At 38.2% G+C, this 16,880-nt stretch overlaps 1 protein-coding gene across 12 annotated transcripts in view; it reads right to left on the bottom strand.

Annotated features, from left to right (window-relative positions):
• RAD51B (RAD51 paralog B) overlaps positions 1–16,880 on the bottom strand; it is a 683,946-nt gene that overhangs the window by 408,459 nt on the left and 258,607 nt on the right. Inside the window, exons 8-9 of one of the 12 annotated variants that reach the window (XM_038545045.1) lie at positions 9,121–9,213; positions 4,846–5,052 (exon numbers count right to left, since the gene is read on the bottom strand). The exons of the other annotated variants lie outside the window; for them this stretch is intronic. Of the exons in view, the coding sequence (XP_038400973.1) occupies positions 4,996–5,052; positions 9,121–9,213 (150 nt within the window). The 3' untranslated portion in view covers positions 4,846–4,995. Of the gene's footprint in view, positions 1–4,845; positions 5,053–9,120; positions 9,214–16,880 lie in introns of those variants that run through there. 12 annotated transcript variants of the gene reach the window in all.

The following is a 16,880-nucleotide window of genomic DNA, read 5'->3' as shown; positions in this document are numbered from 1 at the left end:
AACATAACTTTTTTTCTTTTTTCTTTCTTTTTTTTTTTTTTTTTTTTTTTTTTTTTTAAGAGGCTCCACACCCAGCATGCAGCTCAACACAGGGCTTGAACTCACAGCCCTGAGATCAAGACCTGAGCTGAGACCAAGAGTCTGACACTTAACTGACTGAGCCACCCAGGTGCCCCCATAAAATAACTTCTACCTGACTGAAGCCATTCACTACACAGTTTAATGAGTTTCAGCATAATACTAAAGATCTCAAGCTTCTCAAAAATATGAATATAACATTCTATGTAGATTATATTTTAGATTTATACCCTAGTGTTTAGCTAAAAAGAAAAGCAGGGGGTAAAACCAAGTACACTCCAGATGTCTTCTTTGGGTGAGTTCAACTTGTACAAAAATTTTTGGACAAGATACATTGCAGCTAAGTACAGATGAAAGCCATAAAGAAAAGGGAAATGCATGAATCATAGTCACGGTATAAATAATTTGCAGGAATTCATTTCCAGACAACTCACTTCATTCATACTTCAATGCTGAGTTTAGAAGAATATTATTGAATAAAAGAGGGTCAGAATAGTCGTCTATAAAATATCTACTTTAAATTATTACTTGTGCATATAACATTTCCCTGTGATCAGGTTTTTGTAACAATAATAATTTACAGAACATATGTATAACAGGCACTTTACAGATTATACAATCCAATATTCACAATAACTGTAACATATTATTGTTGTTATTATTACCACAGTAAGGAGGAAGAAAGAGTTCCCAAAAGTTTTAATTATTTGCCCAATTTACCTGCCAGTGGAGGGTAGAACATGATACTCAAACCCAAATGTGGGTGTGAAAACCCGTGCCCTTTCCAGTAGGATGTATTCACTTGCTGTGAAGTATTTATTACTAGTCCAGTGCTTTGGAAAATTCCTGACATGTGCAGCCTGGGGTAATATAGTAGAAAAACACTTGTGGGCCCAGACTGGAGTGGGTACATGACCTTTTGTAGGGATTCTTTTTGTCTTCTATAAAATGAAGAATATGGATAGTTGACATATAGGGGCCTTTCCAGCCACAGTGCAAAAAATACGGACTGGGAGGAAAGGATGAGTAACAGAGGGTTACTTGGTTATTAGGAACAATATAGCCAAGTAAGTCCAGGACTAAGGAAAACAAGACAGACAGGAATAGAAGAAAAATGTAGTAGTATTATATTCCCAATAGGAATAAAAAGACTTTATTTGGTATGTATAAAGTTAAACAAGATCCTATCACCAAAATATTTCATCAGACTCATCCTTTTGAATTTAATATCAATTAACATTTAAATCATATGAAATACAATATAAAATACAGACATGAGAAATCAGCAACCCACATACAGAAGCAGGTTGAGTTTTGTTTTGTTTTGTTTTGTTTTGTTTTGTTTTTTCACAAGGTTCTGAAAACTATGTGGGGTTCTGCTCATATAAAAAAAGGTATAAACTGGCACAGTCAGGCATAGGGGAAGAGAGTTGGTGGAGTTTCTAGAAAGAGTGGCAGAGAAGAACAACCCATCGGGTTTAAAAGAGTTCTATTCATGAGTGAAAGAGAAATGTTGTACTGCAAAAGACAATGACTTCATAGGATTTTTGTTTTGTTTTGCTTCTTTTTTTTTTAATTTTTTATTTATTTATTTATGATAGTCACAGAGAGAGAGAGAGAGAGAGAGAGAGGCAGAGACACAGGCAGAGGGAGAAGCAGGCCGCATGCACCGGGAGCCCGACGTGGGATTCGATCCCAGGTCTCCAGGATCGCGCCCTGGGCCAAAGGCAGGCGCCAAACCGCTGCGCCACCCAGGGATCCCTGTTTTGCTTCTAACATTCAGGCCAGCAAAGTCAGTCTGTGCACAGTGGAATAATTTAAAACCTTCATAATACATGGCTTCTTCTTGTATCAAGCCAAGATTCTTCAATAAGATTTCCTGATTCTTTCTTAGTTTTCTAAAATGATGAGAACCAAGTACCTCTTTACTCAGCTGCCATCACTAAGAGCCAATATAAGATGTATGCAGACAAGTTCCGTGGGAAAGTAGCATAGGCCAGAGGTGAAAGGACACCAGAGCTAGCTCTCCACCAGCTGGGGCCTGACAGACAAGAATGGCCAAGAGCTCTCTGGGCCTTGAGAGACCTAATGGTTTGGGATATACTAATTTCTAGGCTTGTGAGAGAGTACAGAGGCTCTGGTTATCCATCTTAAGCTCTCTCAATAGATAAATATGTTTTATGTGGAAAAAAGAAAAAAATAAATAAAAGATGATGAGCAGCCTGGCAAAGGAACCTAACACAAACCAAATCTTCCACAGGATATTCGCAGACAAAAAGGCTGAGGAATGTAGAAGGGGGATAAACCTCCCCAAAGAGGAAGGGAGGGGAAAAAAATTAAAGCCATCAGTTCTGACATTTGCCAAAGAAGGAGAATGAAAACACTGTTCAAATTGTCTATAAACCAGGTAAAAGTGACTTGGTTTTGACTGAGTCTACACACCCTACAAACACCCCACCACCACTGCCACCACCCCTATGCCTCCACTGAAGACTGCAGCTGCTTCTCAAAGCCCCGGAGAGCAACGGGCAGAATATAGTGACAGCTGGAAGGAAGGGGATTAGGCGAAGACTTGGCATACACAGAATTATAGCCAAAAGGCACAAATACGAAGAACGAGAGACAATTTTCCTGTGTGGTTTGTGTGTGTGGTATGGGGGGAGCTCAAAAGATGAGCTAGCCAAAGTTCTGGCCTTGATTGCCTGAAGGACTTGGCAGGCTCAGCCTTTCTCATGGCAGGCAGGCCAGGAAATGAAGCTTTCAGCTGTCTGCTTCAATGTTTGCCTCACTGTCACCATTTTCATGTTTGGCCCGTGGCTCGTTTGTATTTTCTTCTTCTTCGGGGATTAGCACGTAAGTGTGGACAAAATCCATTTTGGTTATTCAAGACTGTGTCATTTCCTCCCACACCGTATTTGTCAACTAGGGACTTCAAGAACATGAAATTCTGACAGAGTACAAAACAAACCATAGAATTAGATGATCTGAAAGGGACCTGGGAAGCCGTCTATTCCAGACTCATTTTACAGATGGGAAAACTAATAACAGCTGAGAAAAGTAAGGTGATCTGCTGAAATCACACTGATATTTAGAGAGCAACAAAGTTGGGACAAGCATCCAACTCTCCCATTCCCATCCAGCCAGTTCTCTGTTCACCGAAAGCAGTGTTCCTTTAGGATCCATCTCAGACAACATGCTAATCTCCCCCATACCAATCCCTTCTTTAATGAGGACTTAGTAAGATTATTTTTTTTCCCCTTCCTCTGCCTTCCCTCCTCCCTCCTCTGCTCTCTGGTCAAAAATTCACACATAGGTTTGGTAAGTAATTATCCAAAATGTTAGGTCTCGGGCAGCCCGGGTGGCTCAGTGGTTTAGCACTGCCTTCAGCTCAGGGCGTGATCCTGGAGACCCAAGATCGAGTCCCGCGTCAGGCTCCCTGCATGGTGCCGGCTTCTCCCTCTGTGTCTCTGCCTCTCTCTCTCTCTCTGTGTCCCTCATGAATAAATAAATAAAATCTTTAAAAAAAAAAAAAACAAAAACAAAATGTTAGGTCTCAAGAAAAATTGGAGATTTATATTACTAATAATACTCTGAGCAGAATGCATGTCACTAAAAATGGGCTTCGTACACTTAGATGTTGACTTCCATGTGTCATCTACAATTACCACTATCAGTAGATCGTGAAGATAATGCTGCTACGCGGATAAACCGTGGCCTCAGTGTATTCTGCCATGTTGATGCACAGGAACCAAGTATGGCCCCTAAGGAGCCCTTTGAAGGAACCACAGTCAAGACAGTATAGAACTGTCTCTTTGGAAAGAAAAACACCTGCAAGGTAGCTCAAGTCCAGAGAGATGAGCTAATTTTTTAAGGGAACCACAGTAAACTTGTGTCAAATTCAGCTGCTTTGATACAGTAAGCCACAATAGTTTTAAAAGTCTATCAGAAAATCTGGGAATGGTAACTACTATGCCTTTGAAAAAGAAATAGCTCAGGGGATCCCTGGGTAGCTCAGTGGTTTAGCGCCTGCCTTCCGCCCAGGGCATGATCCTGGAGTCCCAGGATTGAGTTCCACGTCGGGCTCCCTGCATGGAGCCTGCTTCTCCTTCTGCCTGTGTCTCTGCCACCCCCACCCCCGTCTCTCATAAATAAATAAATAAATAAATAAATAAATAAATAAATAAATAAATAAATAAATAAAATCTTTTAAAAAAAATAGTTCAATACACTGATGAATAAGATCTAAAACCTGCATGGCTAGAGAAACAAGATACTGGGTGACTCCTAAAAAAAATGACATCATTGTTGTGTCAAAATAAGATTATTTAATAAAGAGTACTCAAACAATTAAATAGCAAAAGACAAAGACTTAAAACAAAACAAAAAATAGCATCAAGGTAACCAAACATAAGAGAACATCATAACCCTCAGAGCTGTCATAGGAGCTTTGTCTCCCTATATTTATACAGAGCACTAACTGTATGCAAGGCATCTTGCTAAGTGTTGTAGTAGATGTAACAATGAATAAACTAGTCTCTCCCATCAGGAAATTTATCATCTCACTTTACTTGCATGTTCCTTCCAGGGATGAGAAAGGTTCAGGGCAGTAGTTCTCAAATCTTTTGGTATTGGGACCCATTTACACTCTTAAATACCACTAAAGACTTAGTTTTTATTTATAAGGGATATGTTTACCATATTAGAAATGAAAACTGATGAATTTTTAAAGCACTTGTTAACTCATTTAAAAATAACACCCATAACATGTTAACATAAATAACATATTTTTATGAAAAACAATTATTTTCTAAAACAGAATAATTTGGTGAGAAGAATAGTACTGTTTTACATTCTTACAAATCTCTTTAATGTCTTGCTTAGTAGATGACAACTGGATTCTGAAATGTGGTTCTTCATTCAAGGCGTTATAATATCATACTTCACAGGTTCCCTAGAAAACTCCACTGTATACTTCTGAGAAAATGAGAATGAAAAAGGCAAAAAGAATGTCTTAATATTATGATGAAACTACTTTGACCACACAGACCCCTTGAGAGATCTCCTGCGAATCCCAGGGATCTCAGAATTCATTCTAAGAACTACCGGTTAATAGCAAATATTCAAAACTGGGTAAATTGAGAGTGTGAATTCAAGCTTACTTTAGTTGAGGTTTTAACTTAGGAACATCTTAGAGTAATAAAGTCCATTACTTAGCCTACCAATTCTGAGACTAGACTTGTTTTCTTGTAAACGAGACAATCCACATTGCATGATGGGCCTGCCTTCTCTGGCACTGTCAAGATTGCCTCCTCAAAAGGCTTGAGCTGGGTGGGTGTTGGCGCAAAGATGATGGGACCCGGTGCCCCCTTTGCCTAGGTCAATCCTGGTAAAGTCCTATTGTTTCAGAGTAATCATTAGTAGAACCCCTTCACTCTGAAAAATGTTCTAGTTTAGATGATAAATTATATGGTCACCTTGACAATGCCTTGCAAAAGCAGCATTCTGTTTCTTCCCATTGTGTGGACAGGTCTAAAATAAGCCATACTAGGTTTGTTACACAGTAATATTCCACCAGCTTCTACTACTAAAAGAAATCTGATCAAGGCATAAAATTCCTCACAACCTCTTGGTTCTGTGTCTTCTTTCGCTTTCTTAAACTGTTGACAGAAACTATTCTTGATAGTTCTGTATGATAGCATGTGCTGTTAGATTTTTGCTGTGTGCCTCATTCAGAGTTTGAACTACAGGATGTGACTCTTGCCCAATTGTTTCAAATTGGGTGGAATATAACCTACAGATTGAGGGCTACAAATTAACCAGACTGGGTTAACCCTAGGCTAATAAAACCCTAGGCAACACCTAGCACACAGGTTCACCCCATATCCAGAAATTGAGGTAACCCAGTAAGACAAGAGACTTCTTTGAAAAAGTATTAAATCTACCAGGCCTAACTCCATAAGTATGGCAGGGGGGATGAAGAGGACTGGAAAAGAACTGCTGTAAATTTTGATTAGTGAACCTTGAAACTGACACGAATTTGGCTTTGCATCCCCAAGTGGCAGAGAAACCTCGGCGGTCATCCGGTGCTTTTAGAGAGTAGGGTAAAATTATAAGAACATTTTTATGAGTTGTGGCTGGCAAGCCCTGGCCTGTTAAAACTCTTTAAAAACCAATGCCTTGGTGGAGGTAACATTTACTGTTTACTGTAGCTCTGGTTGTTAGGGGTTATTGCTAAGGTCCCCATTTTCCATGACATCAGCAGCATTCCAAGGGAAGTGTGTGTCAGTGACTTTCAGTAATGACTCCTTTTTCCAAATGTTCAAAGCTTCTGCCAAGCTGCCCTACACCTGCACACCAGCTGAGTTTGAGGAAAAGGAAAAGCACAATGGATTAAGTGGGATTTTTGTCTGGGTTCCTTAATGAGACTAAAGGCTTTTCTTTCTTCAGTGTTTGGTTTTGTCTAATAAATTGATGCCAATCCCTTTAGGAGTGACATGACTCATCCTTAACATTTCATAAACCAATTTGACTATCTGTCATGACCTCTTGCTGTCATATTCTGGACTAGCCTTGCGAGAGTTTTCTTCTGCAAGAAAAGTGTAGAGCTTAGCAAGATGATCGGCATGGCATGCCAAACACTGGAAGAGGGTTTTGAAGGAGGCATCTGCTGCTCCCCAAGTTAGCAGGAGACAGAAGCACTGAGATGCTACTGCATAGCTGCTTTAAGGATCACCTGGCTGGCAACGTTTCATACCAGATGTATATTCTCAAGGCAGTAGTTAGACTTACTCCAGAATCTGTCTTCACCAGAACAGGGATCTGGTTAATTTAATCCAAGGGTGCCTACTGCCCACTCAAGAAGTTTGTCAGTGATAGTATAACCAATACTGTGTGCTTACATAAGAACTTTCTTTTATTTTTTTCTAATTTTTTAAAGACCTTTCTTCCAAACTGTGATGTGGACATATTGATGTTTCCAAAGAAGAAATGTTGGTGACCTGCAAAAATAAATCTGACAGATAACTACTTACATAGCATTCTTCTAAGTAAAAGCAGTGGGGCAGCCCCGGTGGCTCATTGGTTTAGCGGCGCCTTCAGCTGAGGGTGTGATCTCGGAGACCCATTATTGAGTCCCACGTCAGGCTCCCTGCTTGGAGCCTGCTTCTCCCTCTACCTGTGTCTCTGCCTCTCTCTGTGTGTGTCTCTCATGAATAAATAAATAAACTCTTAAAAAAAATAAGTAAAGGCAGTGAATTCCCCCATTTCCGACTGGAGGATTTATTTAAATAAAATATGCTTATTCAATACTTCCTCCAAAGATGGTTTCTTTAGTAACCCACGCATTTTGTTCAAAAAGGGTAATATTGTATTCTTGTGTGAAATGTAAAAAAGCAAGTCTTGCCTAATGATAATGCCACATTGTGTATATTTTTGTTCAACAAAGAGGTAGAAAACAAAAGTTCCTGTTTGCCTATTAAGTTCCTGACATTAGCTCCCATTAAAGTAAGAATAACAAAAAAAAACAAAACATGAATTTTTGCATTAAAAAAGACCTTTACGGGGGATCCCTGGGTGGCGCAGCGGTTTGGCGCCTGCCTTTGGCCCAGGGCACGATCCTGGAGACCGGGGATCGAATCCCACATCAGGCTCCCGGTGCACGGAGCCTGCTTCTCCCTCTGCCTGTGTCTCTGCCTCTCTCTCTCTCTCTCTCTGTGACTATCATAAATAAATTTTTAAAAAATTTTTAAAAAAATAAAAAAGACCTTTACTCCAAAAGGTTACAAGCGTTTTACCAATATTGAAACTCATCAGTTTTCATCACAACCCTCTGAGAGGTGGCAAATATTAGTTCAGGATGGTAGAAAATGGGAGATGACATTAAGGAGAAGTAAGTCCTTTTGCAAGAGTGAGGCAGAAAAGCTCATGGAGTCGCTACCTCACACCTTCATCCCTTAGGTAACTGACCCCTTTCCAGTTCTGCCTAGGCTAGACTAACCTGCTCTCCTGTCCCAATCAAATGATTGTGAAAAACAAGCCCTGTTGTTAATGAGGCAAAGTGTGAAGCTGCCAAAGGAAAACAAGAAATTTTATGGAAAAGTACAGAGGAATGCCCTCTTAAGGATTTTGATAAGAACGATTTGTGCATTCAATATCTGCTTCTAGGAACAATGAAAAGCAAAAGAGTCCATCTTTTTGTACCTTAGTTCCCTCATCTATAAATGCTAAAGAATTTTTTTTAATATCTCCAAGAGATGTTTTGAAATTTTAATTTTTTTTACTTGCATAGAGAACTTTTTTTTTTTTTAAGATTTTATTTATTTGTTCATGAGAAACACACACAGAGAGAGAGAGAGGCAGAGACACAGGCAGAGGGAGAAGCAGGCTCCATGCAGGGAGCCTGATGAGGGACTCCCGAGTCTCCAGGATCACACGTTGGGCTGAAGGCGACGCTAAACCACCTGGGCTGCCCTGCATAGAGAACTTTGAAGGATGATCTCCGAAGTGATTACACGGTTCTGAAGGAAATTCCTTTAATTTAGGAAACAGGAGTAAAATCATGTGCTTTCCAGTGATTTTTTTAAAATAAAAAAGGCTCAAAAAATAAATAAATAAAAATAAAAGAGGCTCTATAATTACAAAAATAATAATCCTTTTCATCTTGAAGAAACCAAAGAATTTTTTTTTAAAGCCATAGGGGTGGTATTATCTGTGGTTTGTGGCAGTCACACATAGCACACTAACAAAAATGGCTATTTCCCAATTTCTCTAAGACTTTGGGATACAAACATGAAAAAATAGGAATCATTCTCATTCAACCATAGATTGCCTATGAAGACAAAAACACAACTCTTGGGTTCAGTTCCTGAATTAAACTATGAGACGTCTGCCCAGTATAATCTCACATTAAATCCCAAGCCTCAGCTTTCTTGAATAATTTTTAAAGGGGAAATTTCACAAGTATGGCTTAATAGAAAAGATTGAGCTACTAGCAATGATAAAACAAGATTTCAATAAAATTTCTGGTACATTGAATTAAGTTACCTGAGAGTAAATTCCACCAATCATTTTCATAAATAAATAAATACATAAATTAGGAACCAGTGGCAGGAAGTGTTTTTCCAAAACGCTTAAGTCCTAAGAAAAAAGAATCAGAAAAAAAATAATTTTCTTCTCAAAGATAAAAGATTTAATGAGTTACTAATCCCCTCAGTAAAGCTCCTTTGGTAACTGCCCCTATTCTAAGCCACACTGATTTTGCTAGGAGCTTTTGTTGTTAAGAGATGCTGTTTTATTATGTTAACCTACACACAAAAGCAATGTAACAAAACAGCAAAATATGCTTCTGATTTTGTTATGCTACCAACCTATACTTATCCAGAAATTGTAACTGCCAAGCGTCTTTTATCTAATGCAGACTTCATCTTTCACCACCCACCCTTTGCCACATGAAGTAACAACGTCATTAGGAGTGGAAAACTCTGTGGGAATAAAAACCTGAGCTCTGGAAAAAAATACTAAATGGGAATCTGCCTCCAGCTCTGCAGATTTTCGAGTTTATCCTGGCCTCTTGGGTCTGGAAGCTAGACTTTTGTGCCCAGAATAAGCGTGGATGAGGAAGGCAATCTCAAATCGCACCCCGAGGGCTAGGAACAGAACACACAGCCTACAGTCCTCTAAAGAGGTTTGAGGGCGCCCGCTACAGAGAATCCTTTCTCATTGGCCATTGGTGATGTCATGCCCGTGTCTCCAGGGCCCAGGAAATGCACCATGACTAATGGAGTACCTCATTTGTGAATACACATTCCATCTCAGAGGAGCAGCAACAGGCAGAGTTTCAAGGCAATGAAGGCCCAGAGAATGCCAGTCAGCCATGCACAGAGGGCCTTTAGTAGTCCTGAAATAGACTGCTCTTGTTCACATCCTCAGAAACCCCTTCAGCAAATGCCTGTATGCCTGGGCCCTGGACTACTGCAGGACAGTCACCCTCAAACTAGTTAAAAATTACTCTCTTTAAGGAAAGAAAAGTGGTCACTGTAATGGGTCACATATCCTTCCAGATTTCTAACATATTAAGGCAAGGGTTGACAAACTTTTTCTGTGAAGGACAAGATCATACAAATTTGAGGCTTTGCAAGCCATTCGGTCTCTACTGAGACTACTCATTTCTGTCTTGCAGTATAGAAGCAAGACCTAAACGATGAACTACAGATGCATTACAACAACACTTGATTTTACAAAAACAGGCAGCAGGCTGGCTTTGGCCAACGGGCTGGAGTTTGCTAACTTCTGTATTAAAGGGTGAATCACCCCTTCCTTTGCCACATATCCATGCCAAAGGACTCTCAAATAAGAGTGCAGTTGCCAGGAAAGGATGTGAAGGAGTTTTCACGATAGACCTGTGATGGTTATTCCATGTAGATAGTTTACAGAGGTGGTCTAACCCATGGTTTCCTACTGTGGGTTCTGAAGTCAAATGGCTGGGGTACAAATTCTGACTCTGTCACCTCTGAATTTAAGAATTTGGACAAGTTACTTTATTTCTCTGAACCTTGTTTTCTTCATCTGCAAAAGGAGGTCCCAAATTATTCTTACTTGGGTAAATATGAAACTTCAATTAGATAATATTTGAACAAAGCTTATATAGCATAGTGTGTAGTACTCAATAATTATCTGCTATTATTGCTAGGTTTAAAGTTTAAAAATGACCATAATTACTACCCCTGATTCCAACAGCCCAAAGTGAAGAGGCACAAGATCACCAGAAATAAAGGGCATTGTGAATTTCTTTCCAACTTTATTCCTTTCTAATACTTTCATCATCTTTAGGAGCTGCATAGAATTCCACATGGAATGCACTAAAATTCCTATTGCTTAACTTTTGCTTAATATCTTTAGCCATTATAAATAATAGTATGATAAATGTCCTTAAATATATACCTTTGAACACCTGTTCAATTTTGTTCCTTGGGCAAAAAAGGTATGCACATTTTAAAGAACTTGTAACTATTCTGCCATTTGGCTCTCCAAGAAGGTTGTACCAATTTCTGTTTCAACCAGCACTGAGAGGATCTGTTCCCTAACATTCCTGACAACACTACAAACATTTTGTTTTAACACTGGAAAAACTGAGACTCACAGAGGTTAAATCACTTGCTCAATTTTAATAAGAAATGCTTACTGTTTCCTTTGGCCTACAACTTTATATAAAACATTTTATAATTATTTTGATAATGGTCAATTTTTCCAGAACCCATATGATTGGCAATTATTATTATTAACAATTCCATTTTATGATTGGGAAAGCTGGAGCTCAGAAGTTTACTTAAGATAGCCAAAGTTCTCCAGATAAGGCAAAGAATAGAGAGGAGCATGATCAAGCTAGAAATAAACTTCACCCTATTACAGGGCCATGCAAGGCTCACCCATAATATCTCAGACAAAATTTAATTTCCAAACAACAGAGAAATATACTGCCTTCTCAGGAACTGATTTCATTTTTCTTTCTTTTGGCAATTAGCTAATCCAAACAGATCTCTCTCTCTCTCTCTCTCTCTCTCTTTTTTTTTTTTTTTTCTGTGAAACTAAGTAAGCCTATAAACCAAATGGCTTCTTCCCAGAGGAAAAAACTTGAAACCCTGAGCTTTTGACATGAATACCACAGATCTAAAACATATTTTATTCACTCTGTCCTATCCTCTTGCCTTATTTTCAACACTTATCACAATTTGAAATATATTATTTATTTATTTGTAACAGTGAAGTTCCATGAGGGCAGGAACTTACTTAGTTAGTCTTGTTTACTATCTTTTCAGTACCTAGAACAGTTACTGGCACAGAGCAAGTGATTTTTAAATATTTATTAAATAGACGAATCCTCCCACATGCCATTGATGTATTTTTCTAGCTGTACAACCTCCAAGACAAGCAGGCTTTGGCATGTATTCTTTATTAATAAGAGTTGCTACTTCCTATTTACAACATTGCAAAACAAACCAGCTTCCTAATGGAGAAGAGCAGGCTGCTTCTCACACCATCAGAGTTCTAGCCAGTTATAGCCCAAACAAACCTCCATTATAAGTTGAACCACACCACACGCTGGCACATGTCAGCATACCCTGATTTCCCACCTTACCTTTTCAACCAGGATATTCAGCCACTGTTTGCCCTTGTGAGTACATGTACTGGTTTTATGTACTGGGTTTGTTTGACTCTAGAAGAACCTCCCAAGTGGGTCACTAATTAGGTTGAATTCTGAAGACAAATATACCACCTGTTCACTGTTTTTATAAAAGATGTTTTATTAAAGATATAATAAACATGGTAGTTAGCCAACTACATAGCACCATTCTGTCCCAAATGAATGATCTAGTTCTATGTAGCCAAATATGGTATCCACTGGCCATAGGTGATTATTCAAGTTAATCCCAAAAACTCAGGTCTTCAGTTGCACTAGTTTCAAATGCTCAATAATTGCCACATGTGCCTAGCAGCTACTGTATTGGAAACACATACAGACTATTTCCATCACTAAAGAAAGTTCTATTGGACAATATGGGACCTAGTCAAACATGGTAATCTCATTCACTTTGCCTGCAATTGATTTTTAAATGGGCATGTGACAGAATTCTGGTCAATAAAACATGGAGAAGTCTGTCAAGTAGCTTTGGGAAAGGTTTCCTTATTTCCACCCAAAAAAATAAAAAGAAAGAAAGAAAAAGCCTCACAGGAAATGGTCTTTCTTCTGTCTTTGCATAATATTTGTTTAGAATGTGATGGAAATGCTGCAGCCCTCCTGTGAACCTAACTGGAGTCAGTCTAAGAGCAAAGCCTACCCACTAAAGATGGCAGAGTAGAGCAACAGAAGGAATAGGACTTCTTAATGAAATCACTAAGCTATTAAATTGTTACCAACTCTGTATCCTCATTGTGTGAGATAACTAGATGACAGAAGTCCCTACTGTTAAAATCATTTAGTTCTTGAAGTTTTTGTAATATATATCCAGATGGAACCTAACTTATCCAGAGCTTTGTTTATATTGTTGTACTACTCTTTAATAAAAAGGTTTCAGTCCGTCAATGTACTGCTAAAAATCTGCAAGGACTCTTCACCATGATGTAGATTTCAAAGTTTGACTACAACACTGTAAATAATATTGCCTTTCACAGATCTGAGCATCTTAAAAATAGCAGAGGGAGAAAGGAATTATTTACCCTACCACTTTTTCATCTGAAAAATTTAAGTTTAAATTGCAATGTGAAAAATATTTTACATTTGCAAACAAAATTTCAACAGTGAAAGCTCTATTTTTGATGAGTAACATAAAGAATTCCAGGGTAGGATTAGAAATTTCAGAGTTCTCAGAATTGGGAGGATCATCAAAGATCACCTAGTTCAGCTCTTTAATTTACAACTGAAGAAACTGAGGTCCACAGAAATATGGTAACTGTGATGGATGGAACAATGGCCCTCCAGAGATGCCCAGGTCCCAATCCTCTGGACCTGTGAATATGTTATCTTACATGGCAAAAGGAATTTGGCATTTATGTTTAAATTAAGGTTCTGAGATGGGAAGATTACCTGGGATTATCCAGTGACCCCATTACAATTACAAGGGATCTTGTAAGAGGGAGGCAAGCAGGTAAAAGAAAGGAAAGGGAGATATAACAATGGAATAAGAGATTGGAGTGATGTACTTTGGTGCTAGAAGGGGCCACAAGCCAATGAATGACAGTGACTTCCAGAATGTGGAAAAGGCAAAGAAATGTATTCTCCCCTGAAGCTTCCAGAAGGAAGGCAGCCCTACCAACAGCTTGGCTTTAAACTTCTCACCTCCAAAAATGTAAGTAGAATAAGTTGGTGTTTTATGCCACTAAATGTGCAGTAATTTCTTACAGTAGCAATAGAAAATATAGTTAATTATCTTCCCAAAGTTAACCCAGCTTGGAATGGGAATGCCAGAACTCAAATCTTCTGATTCTAAATCGAGTTTTCCTCCTACCCAAAATTTCTATACATTACTTCCTTTTCCAGGCTGCTTTCTAAAATATGGGAAAATCTCAGTTCAATGTCTTTATAGTGTTATATGGAAAGACACCTGATTAACCACAATATGAGGCCATTGTAGTGGGTAAGAACATAACCTCCAGAGCCAGATGGACTGACTTTGAATCCCGCCTGGCTCTGCTGCCTATCAACTAACTTTAGGAATTCTGAGCATAAGAGCCATTCTGTGCCTCAGTTCCACCATCTATACAATTGGGCTAATAATATTACCTATTTTATAGGTTTATTATGATAATTTAATTAGGTAATATTTGTGAAGAACATAAGACATGGCCAGTACAAGGTAAACAGTATGTGTTTGTTATACCATTACAAACTTTTAGAAATCTGACCAACCTACAAACTGTCACATGTGAACCTGCTCACAACAACAACAACAACAACAACAACAACAAAATTAAAGGCTATTAGATGACAAAGAATTTAACTCAAAGTCAAATTTTCAACTTAGGGTGTTTCTTACTAACCTTGATTTCTAAGTAACACAATTTAGATCTCTTTAGAATTTTTTTTTTCTTTAGAATTTTTTGTATGTTTGGGCAAATTACATTTAAGCCAGACTACAAATAGATCAGCCAGATTACAAATAGGAAAAGTGTTTCATTTATACCATAAAACTGTTAGGGAATCAGTTTTTATAAATATATGACTGGGATTTTTAAAAACATGGACCATTCAAATGGTATTTGATTAACTAGTTCATTCAAATGACTGGGCCTCATTTTATAGAATAAGGTGAATGGAAGCCTTTGAGATCTCATATTTAGAATCCTCAATCACTCTTAAGGTAACTTAGGGCTCTGCCAAAAATTTCCCCAATTGGCAAGAAAGTAGCTAAATATGAGGATTTTTCTCCTCATAACATATTCTCATGTGCATGCTTATAAGTATTACTTTTTTGGCTTGGTTTCCATGTTAATGGAATGCAGCCACTCCCAAAGCATTAAAACCATTCACTGAAATTTGGACACGCTGGATTTTGGACGATTGAAAAAGATTCTTTAACAAGAGATGGGAAATAAGGACATTTACTTGAATCACTGAAATATTCACAGGCAGCACAAGCCTATAATAATAAGAAATAAGAACGAAAATGTAAACTCCATGAGGGTAGCATCTATGCCTATCCTGTCCCCATTATGACCCTGACTTTAGCACAATCGGATTGCCAAAAGCTGCACTTTCTGATATGTTCTGGATTGTAGAGAGAGGAAAATATTAGTAATGTGAGGTGTCTATTTGCAAAGTCAATGGTACAAGTAGAATCTGTAACGAAATCTTGCTGAACTCAGAATGAAACTACTCCCTTAAAAGAGCTGATTTTTTCTTCATTAATTTAAACACCACCAAAGAGAAAACTTGGTACTAGAATAGAGCCAAACACACAGGCATTCCACTATATTTGAATGCTGTATACTGAATGATTTTATTTATCTTAAATTTAGCCGTATCTGAGCTGAAAAACAAGGTGGAATAGGTAACTTGACAATTTAAAATTCTTTAGACCAGGGGTGCCTAGGGGACTTAGTGGGTTAAGAATCTGCCTTCAGCTTAGGTTGTGATCCCAGGGTCCTGAGATCGAGCCTCTCATGGAGCCCCAAATCGAGCTCCCTGCTCCTCGGGGGAGTCTGCTTCTTCCTCTGCCTCTCTCTCTCTCTCAATTTCTCTCTCATAAATAAAGAAAGAAAACCCTCAACACAAAATAAAATAAAATAAAATTCTTTAGATCTATCACAAATATATATAAAGAGAGCCATCTTCATCAAAATTTAAAACTTGTGCTCTGCAAAAAACCATGTTAAGGGGATTTTAAAAACCAATTTACAGTCTGGGAGAAAATATTTGTAAACCACATATCCAACAATGGACTCATGTCCAGGCCTATGAAGAGAACTCTCAAAACTCAACATTTAGGGACTCCTGGGTGGCTCAACGGTTGAGGGTCTGCCTTTGTCTCAGGTTGTAATCCTGGAGTCTCAGGATCAAGTCCCACATAGGGCTCTCTGCATGGAGCCTGCTATAGCCTCTGCCTGTATCTCTGCCTCTCTTTGGGTCTCTCATGAATAAATAAATAAAATATATATATTTAAAAAAAAAACCCTCAACATTTAAAAAACAAACAATCCAATTAGGAAGTGAACACAAAGATATGCATGGACATTTCACCAAGGAAGACACACAGATGGCAAGTAAGCACATGAAAAGACCTTCAGTATCATTAGCCATTAGGAAAATGTAAATTAAAATGACAATGAAATATCACTACATAACTATCACAGGTGCTAAAATAAAAATTAGTGATAATATCAAATGCTGAAGAGGATGCAAAAATTAGATCACTCATACATTGGTGATGGGAATGTAAAATGGAATAGTCACTCTGAAAATAGTCTGACGGTACCTTTCAAAAACAAAAATACATTTATCACACAAGCCAGAACTGCACTTAGGCTTAGATTCCAGAGAAATGAAAACTTATTTTCATTTAGAGACTTGTACAGGAATGCTCATAGCAGCTTTATTCATAAAAGCCCCAAACTGGAAACTCTCCAGATATCCTTACAAGGATGTGGTACTCCATACCACAGAATATTACTCAGCAATAAAAAGGAACGAATTGTATATCCATACAACAACCTGGATGAACTTATGCTGAATAATTTGAATAATGCCCCCTGGACATTTCTTTGCACCTTCCTGTGAATCTATAATTATTATAAAATTTAAAAAAATTTAA

This window comes from Canis lupus, chromosome 8 (assembly GCF_011100685.1).
Source record: "Canis lupus familiaris isolate Mischka breed German Shepherd chromosome 8, alternate assembly UU_Cfam_GSD_1.0, whole genome shotgun sequence".
In the NCBI taxonomy this organism is placed as follows: Eukaryota; Metazoa; Chordata; class Mammalia; order Carnivora; family Canidae; genus Canis; species Canis lupus.
Note: the sequence above shows the minus strand (reverse complement) of the source record. Positions and strands in the feature narration are given on the sequence as shown.